The 20558-nt window shown below is 54.7% G+C and overlaps 5 protein-coding genes across 5 annotated transcripts; 3 read left to right on the top strand and 2 right to left on the bottom strand.

Moving 5' to 3' along the window:
- Positions 1–3509: 3509 nt before the first annotated feature.
- On the top strand, positions 3510–4490 carry CCM_07278 (zeta toxin family protein; the record flags this gene model as incomplete). Its single annotated transcript, XM_006672416.1, has 1 exon — positions 3510–4490. One exon carries the CDS (start codon positions 3510–3512, stop codon positions 4488–4490), a length of 981 nt encoding a protein of 326 aa, XP_006672479.1.
- A 394-nt stretch (positions 4491–4884) lies between these two features.
- CCM_07277 (serine/threonine protein kinase, putative) lies at positions 4885–6523 on the bottom strand (the record flags this gene model as incomplete). The annotated part of the gene is made up of 7 exons (XM_006672415.1): positions 4885–5215; positions 5267–5557; positions 5604–5650; positions 5700–5900; positions 5953–6244; positions 6289–6346; positions 6418–6523. The coding sequence occupies 7 exons, from the start codon at positions 6521–6523 to the stop codon at positions 4885–4887; spliced, it is 1326 nt and encodes a 441-aa protein (XP_006672478.1).
- Positions 6524–8025: 1502 nt separating this feature from the next.
- CCM_07276 (RNA polymerase I associated factor) lies at positions 8026–9416 on the top strand (the record flags this gene model as incomplete). The annotated part of the gene is made up of 2 exons (XM_006672414.1): positions 8026–8167; positions 8233–9416. The coding sequence occupies 2 exons, from the start codon at positions 8026–8028 to the stop codon at positions 9414–9416; spliced, it is 1326 nt and encodes a 441-aa protein (XP_006672477.1).
- A 1019-nt stretch (positions 9417–10435) lies between these two features.
- CCM_07275 (clathrin heavy chain) lies at positions 10436–16161 on the top strand (the record flags this gene model as incomplete). Its single annotated transcript, XM_006672413.1, has 5 exons — positions 10436–10484; positions 10547–10609; positions 10981–11075; positions 11152–15756; positions 15808–16161. The coding sequence occupies 5 exons, from the start codon at positions 10436–10438 to the stop codon at positions 16159–16161; spliced, it is 5166 nt and encodes a 1721-aa protein (XP_006672476.1).
- A 575-nt stretch (positions 16162–16736) lies between these two features.
- CCM_07274 (dipeptidyl aminopeptidase) lies at positions 16737–20033 on the bottom strand (the record flags this gene model as incomplete). Its single annotated transcript, XM_006672412.1, has 4 exons — positions 16737–16843; positions 16921–19708; positions 19758–19839; positions 19969–20033. The coding sequence occupies 4 exons, from the start codon at positions 20031–20033 to the stop codon at positions 16737–16739; spliced, it is 3042 nt and encodes a 1013-aa protein (XP_006672475.1).
- Between the last annotated feature and the right edge of the window lie 525 nt (positions 20034–20558).

Here is a 20558-nt window from a genome sequence, read left to right as displayed (position 1 = left end):
CCGAGCGGCGCGACCGGCGGCGGCAGTCGACCCGGCAGCAAGCCGAGGACGAGTGCTGGGCGCTGTTCGACGAGTGGTGGGACCCTGCGGCAGACGTGCCCGAGAGCGACAGCGAAGAAGACGACGACGAGGCGGTGGCGACCACGGTTAAGCAGCTGAACGCGGAGGCGCGCGCGCTGTGGGCGCGCCATGCCGAGGGCGTCGCGGCCACGACGCCGCGCTACGTCGAGGGCATGCCGGTGCGGCACGTGCTCGGCCCGCCGACGGTCCCGAGACGGCTGGAGGCGCGGTGCAGGGCCTCGGGGTTGCCCCGGTGCGCGGCGTGCGAGCGTGCGGGCTTGGCGAGGTGCTCGCGCATGATGATGGGGCGGGCGGCGGGGGACGAGCCGCAGCTGGTGTGTGAGAGATGTAGGCGGACGGGCGAGTCGTGTGAAGAGGAGAAGAAGGAGGAGGGCAGCGGGAAACGGGGGAGGAGAGCGGTTGTGGTGATGGATGTGGTGGGATCGCGGGTGGAAGAGGTCGAGGTGGAGAGGTTTGCGCTGCCGATGAAGGACGAAGAGGATGAGGAGGAGGATGAGTAGGACGAGGAGGATAATAGGAAATAGGGTTCCGGCCTGTAGACGGAAGCATCTGCGCAAAGCGTGTCTTGCGTTGTAAGTGACATAGAGATCTTGTTAGATCTAGGCCGATGTTAGATGTAAGTAAGATACGTATTAATGTGTACATCGACCTTTCTTTCTAATAGCCGGCCAAGTAAGAGACACTTTGAGCAAGAGCAGTATCGTGCTTTCCATTTTCTTTCAGACTATCAAACACAACGACTACGGAATGTCAACATCAGTCAATCCATATACCAACCCCTCTATTGAATCGCGATAAAAGGCTCCGTGAAGCAATCATCCCATCCAGTCTTTCCCGAACTCCAGAGTTCCCGAAACTTTTGCAGGCTCGGCAGCGCAAACATGGGGCCTTCGGGCTCCGCGGCGATGCCGAGCAGGCTCTCCTCCACAAAGTCCCGGGCGCCGTCCACGGCGCCGTCCGCCGCCGCCACGCCGGCCACCAGCAGCGGCCAGCTGATGCAGCACCGGCACTTGACCTTGGGCGCCATCCGGCGCAGCACATCCAGGAGCGCCTGCTGCTGCGCGGACCGCACGCTCTCGTATGCTCCCAGGCCCCCAGAGCCATGATGCCACGCGGCAGCGGCCCAGGCGGCCACGGCGCGGCTCGGAAGCGACAGGATTCCGTACAGCAGCGTGGCGGCCCGGAATGCTGCTGCACCGTCGGACGCATTGTTACTCCTGGCGCTCGCGTCGCGGATCCAAGCGTCGAGGTTGACTGTGCTAATTTGGCGAAACAACTCGTCGACCTTGGCCGCCAACGCGACGCCCGTGATTTGTCCGGAAGAGACTTGCACACGCAGCCGAGTCAATTGGATCATGTGAACAAACAATTCGTTTGGGCACGGAAAGGCGCCCAGAAATGCCCAATCGTATACCAGTCTAATTTCGTCATCACTGAGCTGGTTGGGTCCGGCGATCTGCTGGTCAGGGGGACTGGTAGTGTTGGCAGCAGCGCCGACTCTGAAACCCAGCCGGAAGTGAGTCAGCATTAAACTGCGTGAGCCCTGGATCAAGCTGCTACATCCAGGAATGTGAAATGGGAGGGAGGGGGGGCACGAAACGTACGTCAAAACAGCTTGAAAGCTGTGAACGGGGGGCAGAGGAAGACTGAGCACGCTCCGGACGCCACCCCTCTTCTGCACGTACGCAAAGTACCCGTTAATGTGCGATTGGCAGGTCAAATCGCTCACCTTCAGGTCAAAGTACATCAGACGCGCGATGCAGTAAAAGACACGATTCTTACCGCCCCAGTGGCCCTCGTCGCGCAGACACATGTTGAGCACCTTGATGTGTTTGAGCACGCTGCGATAGTAGACGGTCCAGAGGCCCCGGAGCGTAAAGTCCTCGGCCGGCTTCAGGCGCGTCAGTCGGTTCTTGGTCAGCTTTTCGATCTGCTCGCAGACCATCATGCAGACAAAGGTCTCGTGGATCCAGTCGCTGCGGTTGAAGGGCGGAGCGGTACAGACGCTGAACTCGCTGCCGTCATCTGGGCTCCGGGTTTCAAGGTCTACATTCCGCCCAGAAAGAGCAAGGAAACCGTCAGAGTTGGGGTGTCAGGTACGACAGTGGCCCTTGTTGGGATAGAAACGTACAATACCGGATCGACTGCATATAGTCCCATTCGGGTGGTTCCGCCTCCCAGTTGATGGCCAGGTCGCAGTCGTCCCATCGCACGCTCGACGGCTGCCGGCGGCTTGCGACCGTGTCGGTAGCACTCACCAGGTTGACGACGCTGTGAAGGGCCGGTGCGACAGTATAGCCCTTGCATTGCTTCTTGCTGCGGATGCACTGCTGGCATGCCGGTCTCGTCTCATCACATTTGACGCGCCGAGCACTGCATTGAATACTTTGTTAGTCTAGTATGTAGCCATGAACTGTAGTAGAAGGGAATACGGTGACGAGGGGAAAGTCATGGGATTCACGCGACAAACATCTCACCGTAGCGAGAATAACTAGAGCGGGGAAGGACCGTACCGGCATGTCAGGCAACCACTCCGGACCTTGGTAGCCCATTTCTTTTGGCGAGCAAGTTTGATCTCGGCGCCGGCTGTAGACTCGGCCATTCTAGTCAAGCAATATGGAGTGTCGTTACCAGATGCGTCACTTGGAGCTATAGCTGGGTTGTTCACGAGGCAGCGAGAAGGGACGGATGGCTGTGTCAAGTTGAGAGCTGATTTTTGAACAGAGGGCTCGGAATTGGCGGGGTTGTAAACAAAACAATTTCTTTTACGGAAGCAAGATGCACCCATGTAACCCTACGTATTCTTATTCAGCTGTCATGTGCCTGCCTACAAGTCCAACTTCAATAGTGCCAACGGCGACTCGAGCTCTACCGACAGTACAGCATCTGACGAAAATACAATAATATAGAGAGTAGGGGACATGATGGCGAGTCTACAGAAACATATACCTCATCTGTGATTAATATCTGTTGGATCTGGCACTAAACTTGGCTGGTACTAGGGAGTAATGTGGTAGGTTGTCGCGGTGGATTAATCTGGCCGTATGTTCATTCTCAGCCCTATATTCGGACGCTAATTTGCACTCCAAAACTACCTAATTTGATAAGTGTTGCCGCGAAGCAAGCGATGCGCGCCTTGTAAACCAGTCCGATTCTAGCTGTCTGTCGCATCTCGCTACACGACAGAATGTATCAAACTGATGCGACTTTGACCGAATCGAGAATCAAGACTACCGTAGAAAGGAAAGCGACTGTTTGATACTGCGACAAAGCAATAACTAGAATGTCCGCTGTAATCTGTACTGCAGCCTCGATCAGCACCATGTAAACCCCACTTACATCATCCCCCATCGCCATTCCATCACTACGCCAGCAACTTACCCATCTATTTCATCATACAATCGCCAAAAAAATCCAAAAAATCCAGCATGCCTCCACCGCCAGATCTGTCCTCCTATCGCCTCAGCGATGCCGACTCCCAGCGCATCTTCCTCGAGGAAATCCTGCCCGCCGAGTTCCCCGTGTCCGGCGGCGCCCCGTCCCCCTCCACGCGCGGCCAACCCCTGGCCGTGCTCGCCGTGGGCCAGACCGGCGCCGGCAAGACGCGTCTCGCGCCCGCCCTCCTCCAAGCCCTATCCGCCGTAGCCCCCGCCCCCACGCACTTGATCGCCGACACGTACAAGACGTACCACCCCTCCTACGCGCGGCTGATGCAGACGGCGCCGCAGCACGCCTCCGCCGCGACCGGCCCGGACGCGCGCCGGTGGCTGGCGCAGGCCGCGCGCGAGGCCACCGCGCGCCGCGTCGACGTGGTGCTCGAGAGCGCGTGCCGCCACCCCGACGACTTTGCCGAGCTCGCCGCGCTGTTCCGCGCGGCCGGCTACCGCGTCGAGGTCGTCGTCATGGCCGTGCCCGCGGCGCTGTCGCGTCTGGGCATCCTCGCCCGCTTCTACAGCAGGGCGCCCGAGGCTCACTCGCGCGGCCTCCCGGTGCGCCTGACCCCGACCAAGGTGCACGAGGACGCGTACGCGGGCTTGCTGCGTGCGGCGGCGTGGCTGGATGAGGACGGCGCCAAGGCGGACCAGGTCGTGGTGCTGCGCAGGGGAAATCTGGTCGCGTATGGGTGGGAGCGCGGCGGGGGGGAGGCGTCGACGATTGAGGCGGCTGTGGAGAGGGAGCGATGCCGCCCGCTGACCGAGGTGGAGAGGAGGATCGCGCTGGAGGATGTGCAAAAGCTGGACGAGCATGAAGAGGCAAGGGAGCAGCTGGAGGAGGTCAAGGGGCTTCTGAAGCCACTCATCGAAGACGGCGCGCAAGATGGGACACATTCGCCTTTGGTTCCGCTTGTATTTGCCCAAAAAGATGGAGATGAGAGAGCAAGCAATGTGCTTAGATTGGGGTATGTATAAGTCAAATATATCTACGGTATATACTGTCGAGAAACACACGCGTCGTGTAAGCAATCGTTCCGCTTTGATCCACTATATTATCAGATCAGCTCTTTAAAAACTTTCTTTTTGTACTCTTTAGCTCTTCCAGAACTTTGACGCGCCCATCTCGGGCGAGGTTCGTTGTTGGCTTGTCAGTGCGTGTAAGCGTATGTTGGGCCAGGCGGCGGACCTTGACTACGCGCTGCCTGCTGTCCTTGGACATGACCGCTGCGTCTTGCCCAATCTTGTCAGCCTGTGCGTATGGTTCAATTGCCACCCTCTGATAGTTGACAGTGCTGGATAGGCGTTGTGGTTGGCTCTTCTCCCGAACATCCGGCAGCTGCGTCGGCAGCGGCCGCTCACTCTCCTCATCCTACAAGGCGGCCGTCCGGGCATCGAGCGCTTGGAAGAATGCGAGGTGGCTGCTGGGTGTATGGAACCAATCATGGCATCCGGCGCCGGCCGAGGTGATTCTGTCGCTCGCTCTAATCTTCATGCATTGCAAGATGAAGCTTTTGGCGCTGGCGGAGGCTTCCTTGCAGTTGGCGAGCACGTCGTGCAGTACATTTTCAAGAGCCATCTGGTCCAGCCGCGCCAAACCATCAATCCCGGCGAGTCCACAGCCGGTAACAAGAAGCATAGAAATTACACCGAGTGGCCAAATGTCGGCAGCGTTGGTTTGCTTCTCGCCTCGCAGGACCTCGCTGCGTTGGCCAAGGTCAGCGTTCGTCTTGGTTTGGATGGCGTTGGCTTACGGTGCTTGGAAGTTTTGCGTTCCCACATTCGTCTTGAGCTTGTTGCTTAGAGGTAGCGCACAAGAACCAAAGTCAGATAGCATAACTCGTTGGTACGCGATTCTCGGCGAGCACGCCAAAAGTACGTTTTCTGGCTTGAGATCTCGGTGAACGATGTTGCGGTCATGTAACCAATGCAGCGCTCGGGCTATTTGCCTCACGACAATGCGCGTGTCGAATTCTGGAATCACGTCATGTTGATTAATGTACGAGAGCAAGTCACCCCCAGAGGCCAGCTCCGTAAAAATGTATCTGGAACGTCAATGAATCGTCGCCATCGTGGGTTGCTGGCTCTTACAGGGTATGCGGAGACCAGAGTGTGTCTACGTAGGTCAGGATGTTTGGCTGTCGTACGGTTGGTTAGTGGCAGCGAGGGGAAACACTAACAACCCACATGTTTGAGCTGGCGCAGTGTATCTGATTCCTGTAGAATTTTTTGGGGAGACGGCTGTTGTCCGCGGACGCCTGCTTGCTTCATATTTATGATCTTGCAGACGAGCTGCTTCTTGGAGGTTGTATTTACGGCGAGGTGGACCGACCCTTGGCTTCCAGCGCCTAGCACACGCGATAGGATTGTGTATTTTCCTTCAAAGAGCTTTGAAAATCAGCAATATCCCCCTCGGCAGCCATCGAAGGAATACGCGCACCTGGGACTCTTGCATTTGTAGCTTGTTGAGGGGCTCTTCCGGTGCAAGCGTCTTTTGCTTGAACAGGAACTGCCAAAAAGGTCGGATTTCAACTACGTCGCCGTCGGCCAAGAGGTAACCAGATGACGTTTGACTAGAATCACCGATACAGAGACCGTTCACGTACGTGCCGTTGCAGGACTTGCGATCTCGAACGTAGACATGACTTATACCGAGCTCATAAAGGACGACATAGACTTCGCAGTGTTTTCTCGATACATAGTTTTCCGCGTCTCGACCAATCGAAAATGAACTACAAAGATCAGTAAGTATCAGGAGCCTGCATCAGGAGCTCACTTTGCGCGCTCGTCTCGCCCAATCTTCAGAATCGTTTTGTCGCTCAGCGCAATTTCTTCTGTGCCCCAGTAAGCGAGATCCACCTGAGGCAAGCCCTCTGTTGCAGCTCCTGAACCGGAGGTGACTGACGATTAATGTGAGGTTCATTTCGAGAATCTGTGTGGTACAGCCATCCTGCTATTTGCCTGGAGGGAAATGCCAAAGCTCTGGTGTCGTCTCGATCTACAAGCTGCATTTCGTCTCCTCATGTAAGTCAATCGGCGTATAAGTCGGCACAGTAGAGTGTTCAGCAATATTGAATCGTCTTCACGTAGAAAGGTTTTCAACAACACAGAAATGGCATTGCGGAAATTTCAGGATTTCATTACATCAACAGTCACAACGACAACAGCAAACGGAGTGCTTTGGAAGTTGGGAGCCGGCCGCCAGCTGCCAACCATCCGCCAGCTGCCAACCATCCGCCAGCTGCCAACCATCCGCCAGCTGCCAACCGCTAATAGCTGCCAACTGCCAGCTGCGAAACGCCGGCTGGCACACAAGCTCTCAACTCTCGCTTCGTGGTGGCGATAGCGATAGCGTTGGTGTGAGTGGAGTCCTGACCATCATCATGACAGCACGATCAGCCAATGAGCGTCTACGGGAGTAGCCCAAAACAGGCGAGCAGTCACACGTGATGCTTGGGGGTTACTTGCCCTACTGAAGTAGCTTAATCGCCCAGAATTTCGCCCCCCTCCTTCTGAGTTGTTCCTTATCCAACAACGATTCTCATCCAGGACCAAGTAAGTTTGATCAATCCGGGGCGACGACAGGTGGAAGCTTGCATTAGATAGTCAATTGGCAATGGCTATCCGTGCAATGCATCTATTTGTTGCGACCAGAGCCAGAAACTGGAACCAATACTAACATCTTCCAGGTTCAAGATGAGAGCCAAATGGAGAAAGAAGCGCGTCAGGCGCCTCAAGCGCAAGAGAAGAAAGATGAGGGCTAGATCGTAAGTTCTTGGAACCATTGTCGAACGAGATTGAGCATGATGCTAACTGCTTCATAGGAAATAAACAACTCGCACTTCTACCTGGCTTGACGCATCTTTCATGAGTTTACGACACGCTCCCATGGGCACATGTTACGACGGTTCAGGAATTGTTTCTGCTACGACCACGAATCTCCGCGAGGAGTCTTTTTAATCGAGGATTTCACATGGGGAATGGCGCAATGGCATTACAAGTAGCCTCGGAGTTTCGCCCAATGGTGCGACGGATGGGTAATTGACAAAATAACGGTCGGGTACCAGTCGGCGTTTTGAGATCACCTCGAGAAATGAGCAAGCTGCCATTACCGCACGCTATGAACGCCCCGCGTTGCTCGACAATACTATCAGATTTGCTCTACAACCATGCAATTGCTCTCGTGACTAGTTATTTGGTGACCTCATGTCCCCGTGCTGTGCGCAACTAGTAAACCGTGACGGTAACTTGAATCTCTAAATACGGTGGGATAGCCCATTTGGAAGCTTGGAACAGCCTTTGCTTTGGCAGCCTCACGTAATTTTGTTCCAGCCATCTGTATGTAGGACCCTGCTTTACAATTGCGGTGCTGATTTAGTGGGGTGGCTCAGCTCTGGTGGGGTACCTCACCGCCCGGCAGACTTTTGGGTCCTGGACTTTTCTGCCGGGCAGATCCAGAAAAAAATTGGGAGCCATCGCCAGGCCAGTACCAAGCTTCAATAAACCTGTCGCCATGGTCCAAACGTACGGCAAGAAACGCAAGAGGGCAGCGGACTCGTCCGAAAAGCCGACCAAAAGAGTTGTTATAGATGCTCCTCCTGCGACCGTCAGAGTGACGAAACTGATCCAACCCGAGTTCTCCCCCCCAGTAATTGGTATGATGGCATCTGAACGCACCTCGGAAGTTGGCAGACAGGCGTCAGACGCTGACATTCAAAAGTTACGACCCCCGGATTCGAAAGCCGCAATGACCTGGTATTTGACATATACGAATCGAAAGCCAACGCCAAGAGGAAACAGCCCAAGACCGCAGTTGAGAAGAAAATGATGCTGCACTCGACGTCGCATCCCACCATTGACTACGCTGTCCACGAGGAGGACCCTAAGCCTGATTCGAAACCACTACTGCACCACTTTCTCGGCATCTACGACCCAAAGACTGGCGAGATGGAGCTGATTGAGGCCAAGAAGATGGTGATGCGGGCTTCGGTACGTGCGAAGCAGGCTCCCGCCGACGCCTTGGAGGAAAAGGGCGCCAAGCAGAGCATGATGGACCTCAAGACGGATCTCGGTCAGACATTCGGCACGAAAAAGGCCAGAAAGGTCATCAACGAGCGCGTACTCAACGCAATCTCACCACAGAAGAAGGATGGCGACATGGTGGCCAAGATGGACGACGCGTCCCGTGCTATGCTTGATTCCGTGGGCAAGGTGGCGGCCGATATGGCTACACGCGAGCAGCTACAAGCCGTCGTTTCCGAGGCTAAGCCCCTACCGCCCGTCAACGTTGACGCCGAGGACATCCAGGACGCCTACGATCCCAGCGTGATTATCGGCACCGACATCCTCAACATGCTGCCCATCCGCGAGTGGCAGGAACAGGTGCGCCACAAGGAAGGCGTTCAGACCGTGTCCAAGTTCGTCGCCACCCGCGTCAACGCGATTGCGAGCAACGATGCGGCCGAGATACGCCTGCGTGTGCTGCGCTACATGTCGTTTGTCGTCTGCTTCTATCTCAACACCAAGCCCGGCCGGCAAAAGGGCACGCGCTCCGTCCCGCCGCGCGACAAGCTGCGCGAGGCGCTCGCCCCGGCGCCCGAGGCCGTCATTGAGAATATCCGCCGCAAGTTTTCCGACGCCGGTGAGATGCGCAAGTTCCATGTTGACCTGCTCATCACGCACCTTTGCGCCTTTGCGTGCATTGCGGACAACTTCGAGGTGGACACACAGGACCTGCGTTACGACTTGCGCACCGACGATAAGGCCATGAACCAGTACTTTCGCGAGATTGGTGCTCGCATCAAGCCCACGTCCAAGAAGGGCCAGGGCCCGACGACGATTGCCCGATTGGTCCTGCCGCTCGACTTCCCCAAGCAGAGATACATTGCGCCACGCAGAAAGTAGGAGACTGGCGTGCAGCGCCTTCTGTTTGGAATCAAGTAACATGTACACGCCCAAGAAGCGCCGTGATGCCACGGACGATACTAGCATGCGCCTCTGGAAGAGACTATGGCGGCACATTAGGAAGTCTTTTTGCAAAGTGGTATCTAGTTAAAGAAGATTGAATTGTGGTTTGGGAATCCTTCGTGAAGTCAGCTGCCACCAAAACAGCGACACCAGATAAGCCTCGTAGGTATAAGCCACCAGTCCATAAAAGTAACGAAAAAAAAGCCTTTTGGCGGCGCCCAGGTGATATGTCTGCAGAACAGGCAGCATTGATCTATTTATGCTTTTCGGTACAAACAGTGATTAATCTAAGCTCTATTTGTCTAAAGCAGCCATGCCCTCAGGCCAAGGTTAGCAGGCTCTCGCCGCGTCTCGCAGTACATTGGCATGCCCAGTGTGGAAAGTAGATTGGTTTGCATCTCTGCGGTAAAATCCTGGTACCAAGACACAGGAAAGAGAGGAGAGGGGGGGGGGACTACTCCTGGTCCTAAGACACAGGAAAGAGACGGAGGGGTGGAAAGGATGGCGTAAAGAAAACCAACCGACACCTGGATGTCGGTGGCAGTATCGAAAAGCTTTGAAAAACGACTTTTCAAGAAGAGTCGGGGAATTCTGTGCGGGCAAACATTTAGTGTGGCTAGGTACCAGTCCAAGTTGGCAGTAGCCGCGGTGAGGAATGTAGTGTTGGATCTACCAAGCGGTGCAAAATAGCAAGGCTGACTAGTTATTCGTGGGCGATATAAGAAATGCAGTGAAAATAACGCGCGATTGGAAGAGGGGAAAAGATTGAAACAAACAGATGCCTGAATGATGATTTGGTGAAGCCATCACCAAGCAGCAGGGCAACTAGCACTGACTGCAATGCTGGCAACAAACGCACGTGCCAGCCAACCAAAAGCCTTGCTGGAGCGGAACATTGTTGATCCAACCGTTTCCAATTAGACTGGGGCGGTGTCCACTCAGTGGTACCTGAGCCAATGACGCTAGCGATAGCCCGGCCAACTGGTGCGTTTGCTCTGCGTTTTGGTGCGTCGCTGCACACTCGCCTGCCTGGAGCTCAGGTAACGAAGGCAAGGAAAACCGGGTAGGTACGTACCTCGTCCACATCCTGCCTGCAACTTCCCCAGCTTGGGAGGACACGCAAGTGACAAGTAAGCCCAGTACTGCGTTTCTCCTTTACCTCACCAAACAACCCTCATCCTATGCAAACGCGCGACGATTCTTCCGTCCATTCCCCTCACTCCGGAAGCACGCTCTCGTGACATTCTTTCTTTTCACCCATTTCTAATTCTGCCGCGTGTTTTTTTTTTCCTCCAGTCTCCCTTGCGACTCCGCCGCACCGACTCCGTGCATGGGCGTTGGGCCACAAGCTTCAAACTGAACGTCATCGAGCAGCAAATTATCGCTCCTTCGACGACATCGAATCCATATCCCGTTTGCTGCGAGCCGTTATCTACGCAGCTATTATCAACAGCATCGAGCTGTCTTTGCGCCGATTCCCCGAGCCCATAGAGATTCACAGCTGGCGCCATGGCGCCCCTACCCATCAAGTTTCAGGAGCTCGTCCAGCTCGGCAGTGTCGGCGTTGACGCGCAATCCATTGGCTTCAACTCCTGCGTAAGTCTTGCAATTCTGCTCACAATCATACCAGCGACCTCGTCGAAGCTAATTGGTCATGCACCCCGCCTCGCAGACTCTCGAATCCGACTCGTACATTTGCATCCGAGAACAAAAGAGCGAGGGAGCCCAACCAGAAGTCGTCATTGTAGAGCTCAAGCATGGCAACAACGTCACACGTCGACCTATCAAGGCCGACAGCGCCATCATGCACTGGAGCAAGCAGATTATTGCCCTCAAGGCGCAGTCGAGGACGCTACAGATCTTCGACCTCGAGCAGAAGAAGAAGCTCAAGTCTTGCACAATGAACGAGGATGTCCAGTTTTGGAGATGGGTCGGCGACAACACTCTCGGCCTCGTCACTACCACTAGCGTATACCACTGGGACATTGCCGATGCTACCCAGGAGAGCCCCGTCAAGGTCTTTGAGCGCAATGCCAATCTCAATGGGTGCCAGATCATCAACTACCGCGTTAACAGCGACGGCAAGTGGATGGTAGTCGTTGGCATCTCCCAGCAGCAGGGTCGTGTCGTTGGCGCCATGCAGCTCTACTCCAAGGATCGCGGTATTAGCCAGGCCATCGAGGGTCATGCCGCCTCCTTCGGCACACTTCGCCTTGAGGGCGCTCCTCAAGACACGAAGCTCTTCAGCTTTGCTGTGCGTACGGCTACCGGCGCCAAGCTCCATGTTGTCGAGGTCGATCATGCCGAATCGAATCCCGTCTTCCAGAAGAAGGCAGTCGACATCTTCTTCCCTCCCGAGGCCACAAACGACTTCCCTGTCGCACTTCAAGTCTCCCAAAAATACGGCGTGGTCTACATGGTCACCAAGTATGGCTTTATCCATCTCTACGATCTCGAGACGGCCACTCTGATCTTCATGAACCGCATCTCGAGCGAAACCATCTTCACGACCTGCGCCGACAGTGTCTCGGCTGGTCTAGTGGGTATCAACCGCAAGGGCCAGGTGCTCTCGGTGACCGTCGACGAGACCACCGTTATCCCCTATCTTCTGGACAATCCCGCCAATACCGAGATTGCCATCAAGCTGGCCTCTCGAGCCGGTCTGCCTGGTGCCGACAACCTCTACGCCAGACAGTTTGACCAGCTCTTCAACGCCGGAAACTATCAGGAAGCTGCCAAGATTGCCGCCAACTCCCCCCGTGGCTTCCTCAGAACCGCCGAGACTATCGAAAAGTTTAAACGTCTTCCTACCCAACCCGGTCAGATGGCTTTCACCCTCCAGTATTTTGGCATGCTGCTCGACAAAGGTGCCCTCAACGAGCACGAGACGATCGAGCTGGCGCAGCCCGTCCTGCAGCAGAACCGGAAGCACCTTCTCGAGAAATGGCTTAGCGAAAACAAGCTGGACTGCTCCGAGCGACTTGGTGACATGGTTCGTCCGTTGGACGTAAACATGGCCTTGACCATTTACCTCAAGGCCAATGTGCCCCAAAAGGTCGTCGCTGGATTCGCCGAGACCGGACAGTTCGACAAAATCCTACCATACTCCGCCCAGACCGGCTATAAGCCCGACTACATTCAGTTGCTTCAGCATATTATTCGTGTCAACCCCGAGAAAGGTGCTGAGTTCGCCACGGCTCTCGCCAATAGCGAGCAGGGCCCTCTCGTCGATTTCGAGCGCGTCTGCGACATATTCCAGTCCCAGGGCATGGTCCAACAGGCTACTGCATTCCTCCTTGATGCCCTCAAAGACAACAGACCTGAGCATGCTCGTCTTCAGACCAGACTTTTGGAGATGAATTTGATGCACGCTCCTCAGGTTGCCGAGGCTATCCTCGGCAACGACATGTTCACCCATTTTGACAAGGGTCGCATTGCCCAGCTTTGCGAACAGGCTGGTCTTCCTCAGAAAGCCTTGGAGCTCTACGAAGACCCCGAGGCCATCAAGCGTGTTGTTGTTAACATTCCGGGTAGCCCGAACTTCAACCCCGAGTGGCTCTCTGGTTTCTTTGGCAAGCTGTCTGTCGAACAGTCTCTAGACTGCCTTGATGCGATGATGAAGTCCAACATCCGTCAAAACCTGCAGTCTGTCGTCAACATTGCCACCAAGTACTCTGAGCTTCTTGGACCTGTCCGACTCATCGATCTCTTTGAAAAGTACAAGACCTCTGAGGGTCTTTTCTACTACCTAGGGAGCATCGTCAACCTGTCCGAGGAGCCCGATGTGCACTTCAAGTACATTGAGGCCGCTACCAAGATGGGCCAGTTTAACGAAGTTGAGCGCATCTGCCGGGATAGCAACAGCTACAACCCCGAGAAGGTGAAAAACTTCCTCAAGGAGGCTAAGCTTCCAGAGCAGCTACCTCTCATCATCGTCTGTGATCGATTCAACTTTGTCCACGACCTCATCCTGTTCCTTTACCAGAACAAGCAGTTCCAGGCTATCGAGTCCTACGTCCAGCGTGTCAACCCTTCGCGCACCCCCGCCGTTGTCGGTGGCCTCCTCGATGTTGACTGCGAGGAAAGCATCATCAAGCAGCTTCTCAGCACTGTCAATGCTCAGGAGATTAGTATCGATGAGCTTGTCGCCGAGGTTGAGTCTCGTAACCGCCTGAAACTCCTCCTGCCTTTCCTCGAGGCCACTCTTCAGGCTGGCAACCAGCAGCAAGCTGTTTTCAACGCTCTCGCCAAGATCTACATCGACTCCAACAACAACCCTGAGAAGTTCCTCAAGGAGAACGACCAGTACGACACTCTCACGGTCGGTAAATACTGTGAGAAGCGTGATCCCAATCTCGCATATATTGCCTATTCCAAGGGTCAGAACGATCTCGAGCTCGTCAACATTACCAATGAAAACTCCATGTACCGTGCTCAGGCTCGTTACCTGCTTGAGCGCTCCGACAACGAGCTGTGGAACTTTGTCCTGAGCGAGAACAACATTCACCGACGCTCTGTTGTTGACCAGGTCACCGCCACGGCTGTCCCTGAGTCGACCGACCCTGCCAAGGTTTCTGTTGCTGTTTCTGCGCTGCTTGAGAATGATCTGCCACTCGAGCTCATTGAGCTACTCGAGAAGATCGTTCTTGAACCTTCTCCCTTTAGCGACAACCAGAACCTTCAAAACCTTCTTTTGTTTACCGCTGCCAAGGCTGACAAGGGCCGTGTCATGGACTACATTCACAAGCTTGACGGCTATAGCGCCGATGAGATCGCCACGTCCTGCATTGACGTCGGCCTGCACGAAGAGGCTTTTGAAATCTACAAGAAGGCTGACAATAAATCCGAGGCTGTCAACGTTCTTGTCGATCACGTCGTGAGCATCGACCGCGCTCAAGCGTATGCCGAGGAGGTTGACCTACCTCAGGTCTGGAGCAAGGTTGCTAAGGCCCAGCTCGATGGCCTACGTGTCACTGATGGTATTGATTCTTACATCAAGGCGGAGGACCCATCCAACTACAACGAAGTGATTGAGATTGCCACCCATGCTGGCAAGAACGAGGACCTCGTCCGTTACCTCCGCATGTCTCGCAAGACTCTTCGCGAGCCTACCATTGACACCGCCCTTGCCTTCTCTTACGCTCGACTTGACCAGCTCTCCGAGCTCGAGGACTTCCTCCGCGCCACCAACGTCGCCAACATTGAGGAGTCTGGAGACAAGGCCTACAATGAGGGACTCTACGAGGCCTCCAAGATTTTCTTTAGCAGCATCTCAAACTGGGCCAAGCTCGCTACCACCCTCGTCCACCTTGAAGATTATCAGGCTGCCGTTGACTGCGCCCGCAAGGCCAACAACATCAAGGTCTGGAAGCAGGTTCATGGCGCTTGCGTTAATAAGAAGGAGTTCCGTCTCGCTCAGATCTGCGGTCTGAACCTCATCGTCGACGCAGAGCAGCTGCTAGAACTTGTCAAGGACTACGAATACAATGGCTACTTTGATGAGCTTATCAGCCTTCTCGAGCAGGGTCTTGGCCTTGAGCGCGCTCACATGGGTATGTTCACTGAGCTTGGCATTGCTCTATCCAAGTACCATCCCGAGCGACTCATGGAACACATCAAGATCTTCTGGTCCAGAATGAACATGCCCAAAATGATCCGCGCGTGCGAGGAAGCCAACCTGTGGCCCGAGCTGGTTTTCTGCTACTACCACTATGACGAATTTGACAACGCTGCTCTTGCTGTCATTGAGCGGCCGGAGAACTCGTGGGATCATCAGCAGTTTAAAGAGATCATCGTCAAGGTAGCCAACTTGGAAATCTACTACCGCGGTATCAAGTTCTACGTTGAACAACACCCCTCATTGCTCACGGACCTACTTGCTGCTCTGACTACCCGTGTTGATGTCAACCGTGTGGTCAAGATGTTCCAGAAGAATGATAGTCTGCCCCTCATCAAACCATTCCTGCTCAATGTACAGAGCCAGAACAAGCGCACTGTCAACGAGGCTGTCAACGATCTGCTCATCGAAGAGGAGGACTATAAGACGCTGCGTGACTCAGTCCAAAACTATGACAACTACGACGCCGTTGAGCTAGCTAGCCGTCTTGAGAAGCATGACCTGATCTTCTTCCGTCAAGTTGCTGCCAATATCTACCGCAAAAACAAGCGCTGGGAGAAATCGATTGCCTTATCGAAGCAAGACAAGCTGTTCAAAGATGCCATTGAAACCGCTGCTATTTCCGCCAAGTCCGATATTGTTGAAGATCTCCTTCGCTACGTAAGCATTTTCTCTGATCACCCTGCCCAGCCATTACTAATTGTACTCTAGTTTGTCGACATTGGCCACCGCGAATGTTACACTGGCATGTTGTACTCTTGCAACGATCTCATCCGCCCCGATGTTGTTCTTGAGCTGTCATGGCGCCATGGTCTTAGCGACTTCACCATGCCCTACATGATCAACATTCTTGCCCAGCAGACCAAGGAGCTTGCTCTGCTCAAGGCCGACAACGAGGCCCGCAAGCTCAAGGAAAAGGAACAAACAAAGACGGAAGATAACACTCCCATCCTGGGTGCTGGCCGCCTGATGATCACTTCCGGTCCCGGCAGTGCCGCCTCGCCTGCTCCTGGCTATGGCCAGGCGAATGGTTTCGCCCCTCAGCCCACCGGTTACGGATTTTAAGCGTTGCAAGCAATGATTCTTGTGATGCGGCGTCATGATGAATTATTGACGCAGAATGAATGCTTCTCTCAAAGGCCATACTAATGTTGTTTCCAAAGTCTCTTGGCCCTTGGATCAGGAGGAGTGGAAGAACCGGGAAGATTTCAGGAGAAATGTACGCTCGACGAAAGCAGACGTTGTTGGGACAAGGGCAGACAAATTAAGCCGACGGATAGAGTAGATGGAGAGAAACGGGCCCTTTTTTGCGTTTGATCTTGATGCTCATATACACTCGGCTTGCGCGGGATGAGATATTTCCGAATGAAGATGGAAAGAATGAAAAGGAAACCCGATATGAGGCGGAAGCATTCATGAGACTTGCAGGCCCAAAAATGGCCAACTTGCAAGTGTTGTATGTGTATGATAGTTTATTCAATTAATGTTGCTATTTGAATTTCGATCTGAAAAAAAAAACATGCTATGTATTCGCCGCGTGACTGCTGCCGCATGGTGTCCAAAACAAAAGTAAACGAGGAAAGCACAAATTTCGCAAGTTCCTCCATATATAATCATCATTGCAAAAACGGCATTGAGCGTTACAAGACCAACCGCTCCTCGGAGCGCCGCTTGTTAGGGTTAGGTGTGGGATGAGCGGTCTTGCGCCATTCCCCGTTGAAGGCATTAATGAGCCAATTGTTCAATTCTGTTTTACGCACACACAAGTCAGTGCTGCATTCTCGGTCCACAAAGGGGCCTAGTTTGGGGTTCAAATAAACATACTATCATAGACAATCTTGTTGCCGTTGTGAAAGTAGATGCCGTGGTCGCTGTCGGGAAAGACGTGGACGTCGTAATTTTCTACGCCGGCGAGGTCGAGGTCATCTAGAAGAGTGAGAGAGTTTTGAAAGTGGACATTGTCGTCGCCGGAGCCGTGCATGATGAGGAAGCGGGTGGCCTGGCCGAGGGCGGTGGCGTTGGCGACGCGGGAGCGGGCGTAGCCGTCGGGGTTTTCCTGAGGGGTGCGCATGTAGCGCTCCGTGTAGATGCTGTCGTAGAAGCGCCAGTCGGTGACGGGGGCAACGGCCATGCCGTACGAAAAAGTGCGGCCGGCGTCAGCCTCAAGCGTCTTGAGCGTCTGGAAGCCGCCGTAGGACCAGCCCCAGAGAGCGAGGCGGGTACGGTCGACATAGGACCGGGCGGCAAAGTGGCGGGCGGCGGCAATGTGGTCAGCGGCCTCGACGACGCCGAGCTGGTCGCGGACGACGACGCGGTGTGCGCGGCCCTTGAAGCCGGTGCCGCGCGGATCCACTGTGACGACGACGTAACCGAGAGACGAGGCGACGTAGGACTGAAAGTCGACGGCGAAGCGCTTGGTGACGGTCTGCGAGTTGGGGCCAGAGTAGTGCTGGAAGAGCACCGGGTATGTCTTGCGCGCGTCAAAGTGCGGCGGGCGGCGCTCGACGTAGTTAAGGGAGACGTTGTCGGCGACGTCGATGGTGCCGTATTTGAGCACGGGGAGCGCGTGCGTGCGCGCGTGCTCAGCCAGCAAGGCGTTGTCCTCCAGGACGCGGTGGTAGGGGTCCGGGTTGGATGGGGTGGCGACGATGCGCTGGGTGGGCACCTTGGGCCCGCGGTTGGAGAGGAGCGCGTAGCCGGCGCCCGAGGAAAAGGTGACGCTGTAGTAGGCCTCCTCAGAGATGTCAGTGAACGGCTTAAGGTCGGACCCGTCGAGCTTGACCGAGTAGACGTGGCGCTGAATGGACGATTCCCGGGTCCCGATAAAGTACACTAGGTTGTTGTCAAGGTCGACGGCCGAAGGTGCGTCGTCAACCTCCCACGCACCCGAGGTCAGGAGGACAGGCTCGCTGTTGTTGAGGGGGGTAAAGTAGCCAATGTGCTCGTAGCCTTCGTGGATGACGCTGTCAATGTAGCCGTCGTGGCGGCGGCCCTTGGACCAGTCTGCGGGCACGTACTCCATTGTGTGCGAAATTTCAAACCAGCCACCGTCAATATCCTTGATGTTGACCGAGTTGACTATCTGACCCTGGCGTTTGGCAACGTCAAACAGGAAGACCTTGAGGAAGTCGCTGACTCGATTTGTCTCCTTAACGAGGAGCTGATCGCCGGCCCAGAGGACGTTGTTGATGATGCGGTTCTCGGGCGGAAACTGGCCCTTGGCCTCAGCTGAGAAGACCTCGCCTGCATCTACGTCAAACAAGAGGAGGTCGACGACGGGGTTGTGCGCGCCAGCTTTGGGGTACTTGATCTTGACGACGTCGGGATATGACTCTTCGCCTTCGCTGGGCTTGTTACCGCTGGGTCGTGATTTGAAGTACTGGATTGGAAATTCGGGCACGCCAGTCTCGTTGGTGCGTAGGAAAGCGAGATACTTGCCGTTGGCAGACCACCAGGTGGCGCTGTTCCCGCTAAAGACTTCCTCTTCGTATACCCAGTCGGGAATGCCGTAAAAGTACTCGGGGCCACCGTCTTTGGTGATTTGAACAATCTGCTTGCTGCCTCTGATGTGGCGAATGAACATGTTATTATCGCGAGTAAAGGCAATTGCGTCGCTCTGGGGGCTCCAGGTGGCGAGCTGAACGCGGACGTCATCTTCCCACGGAACCAAAGGCTCTACAGCCTGCGTCTCAACATCCAAGACATAGTACTCGGCTGTGAATGAGTGTCGCCAGTTCTTTCTGTGGTGGACAGCGATAAGAACGCTCTTGAGATCCGGGCTCGGGATGAGCTTTGTGGGATAGAGCTGGTTGCCGCTATGCTTGAAGGAAGATTCCTTCATGAGAACCTTGGTGCTCACGGCATTGGCAGCAGCATCGGGTGTATCAAGGCTGTTGCGAACATCTTCAACAACTAGGTGACCGAGGTCGCTGGTGCCCTCCTCGAGGAGTAGGCCGTCCTGGCCGTCCGGGCTGGCGATCCAGCTAATCGATTCGTAATGGGGAGACCAAAATCCGGACTGGACTTGGGCTAGGGTGACAGATTTCCCAGAACCTCGCGAGTCAGCGTTGGGGTCGTGTTCGCTATCGCTGGCATGCCTATGGCCGCCAGTGAAGAGAAAGAGGGCCAGGCCAAGGCACCAGAACGCGACGAGAGCCGCAAAGGTGATGAAGAGCACGCGCTTGAGGCTGCGGTCCATGGGGATCTCCTTGCCGATGCCGGCGCCGGCGCCAGCGCCAGTGCCGGACTGAGGAAGAAAGGGGCCACTCTCTAGATCATGGTCATTGCTTTCGTCCTCGTCCTCGTCGCGGAAGGGCTTGTAGTTGTTGTCGGTATCGCGATAGCTCGTCTTGCGATCAGAGGGCTTTTTCTCGACCTCTTCCTGGAGGCGGTCGAATACCAGGCTGGTCGTAGAAACGGAAGAGAGCGAAGCGCGTGACGACGACTCTGGCTGACCTTCGTCGCCGTCCGCATCGCCACGGTTGGGAGGCAAGGGAGCCATGGGGTTCGTGATGGGGTTTTGCTGGGTGGCCAGCTGTCGGTCGTGCGACTGGGTCGTTGTGGTGGAAGGAAGTTGAACAAAGAATTGAACAAAGAATTGAACAAAGAACTTCTGGCCAGAGGGCGAAATCAGGATTTTGGCATAGCGTAGAGCCGATTACTGCGGGTGAGATTGCCGCAGCTATTGAGCTCCGATGAATGCGCAGAGGCCATGCCACGATAATGGAGATGACAAATGTGAGACTGGCACGCAGGGAGTGGGTTGGTTGAAGGAGCGAGGAGGCTCAGCTGTTCTGCTGGTCGTGAGGTTGATGAGGAAATTGTGGGACGCTCTCCCAGTACACAAGTTGACGTATCAGGCGTCAGTTATACGGCATGACACCATTCAGAAAAGCTAGAAAGAGGCCATTGCCGGGGATAGAGAGGTGCATGGACATATTTTGTAGTTTTACGCATATTAATATCACTGATTTGCGCATTATTCGAGAGCCACTCAACGTTAGTTGAATACCTGGTATTAGTGACCATGACTCGACAAACGGCTTCATTGGACAATCACATCATAGCTTAAGATTGAAACTATGGAATTTCATCGCAAATGCGGTTTCAAGCAAGCTATTCAATTGGTCATCCAATGTTGCCCGCCATACCATATTCATGCAACATTCCCTTGCTGCGCCGAACCACGCCGCTAGGTAGTTAGCGATATCAGACGAGGACTGAGACAGTTGCAGGAATCCCTTTGCTGAGCCCTCCTAGCTTTGATTTGCTATCATCGTGTTATGTTTGCATTCCAATGAGCAAAAAAACGACCAGGTTGATTTCTGCCTCGGTAGCCTGATATTAAGTTTCTACCAAGTACATCTGGCTGTTAGCGACCACAAACACGTAAACGTTACAACGAAACGGGCGGGTTTGACCTACACAGTCTTAGCCACTGTCGATACGTAGTCGAAATGGTT

This window comes from Cordyceps militaris (genome assembly GCF_000225605.1).
Source record: "Cordyceps militaris CM01 unplaced genomic scaffold CCM_S00005, whole genome shotgun sequence".
Taxonomy (NCBI): domain Eukaryota; kingdom Fungi; phylum Ascomycota; class Sordariomycetes; order Hypocreales; family Cordycipitaceae; genus Cordyceps; species Cordyceps militaris.
The sequence above is the reverse complement of the archived record's forward strand: the minus strand, read 5'-3'. Positions and strand labels throughout refer to the sequence as shown.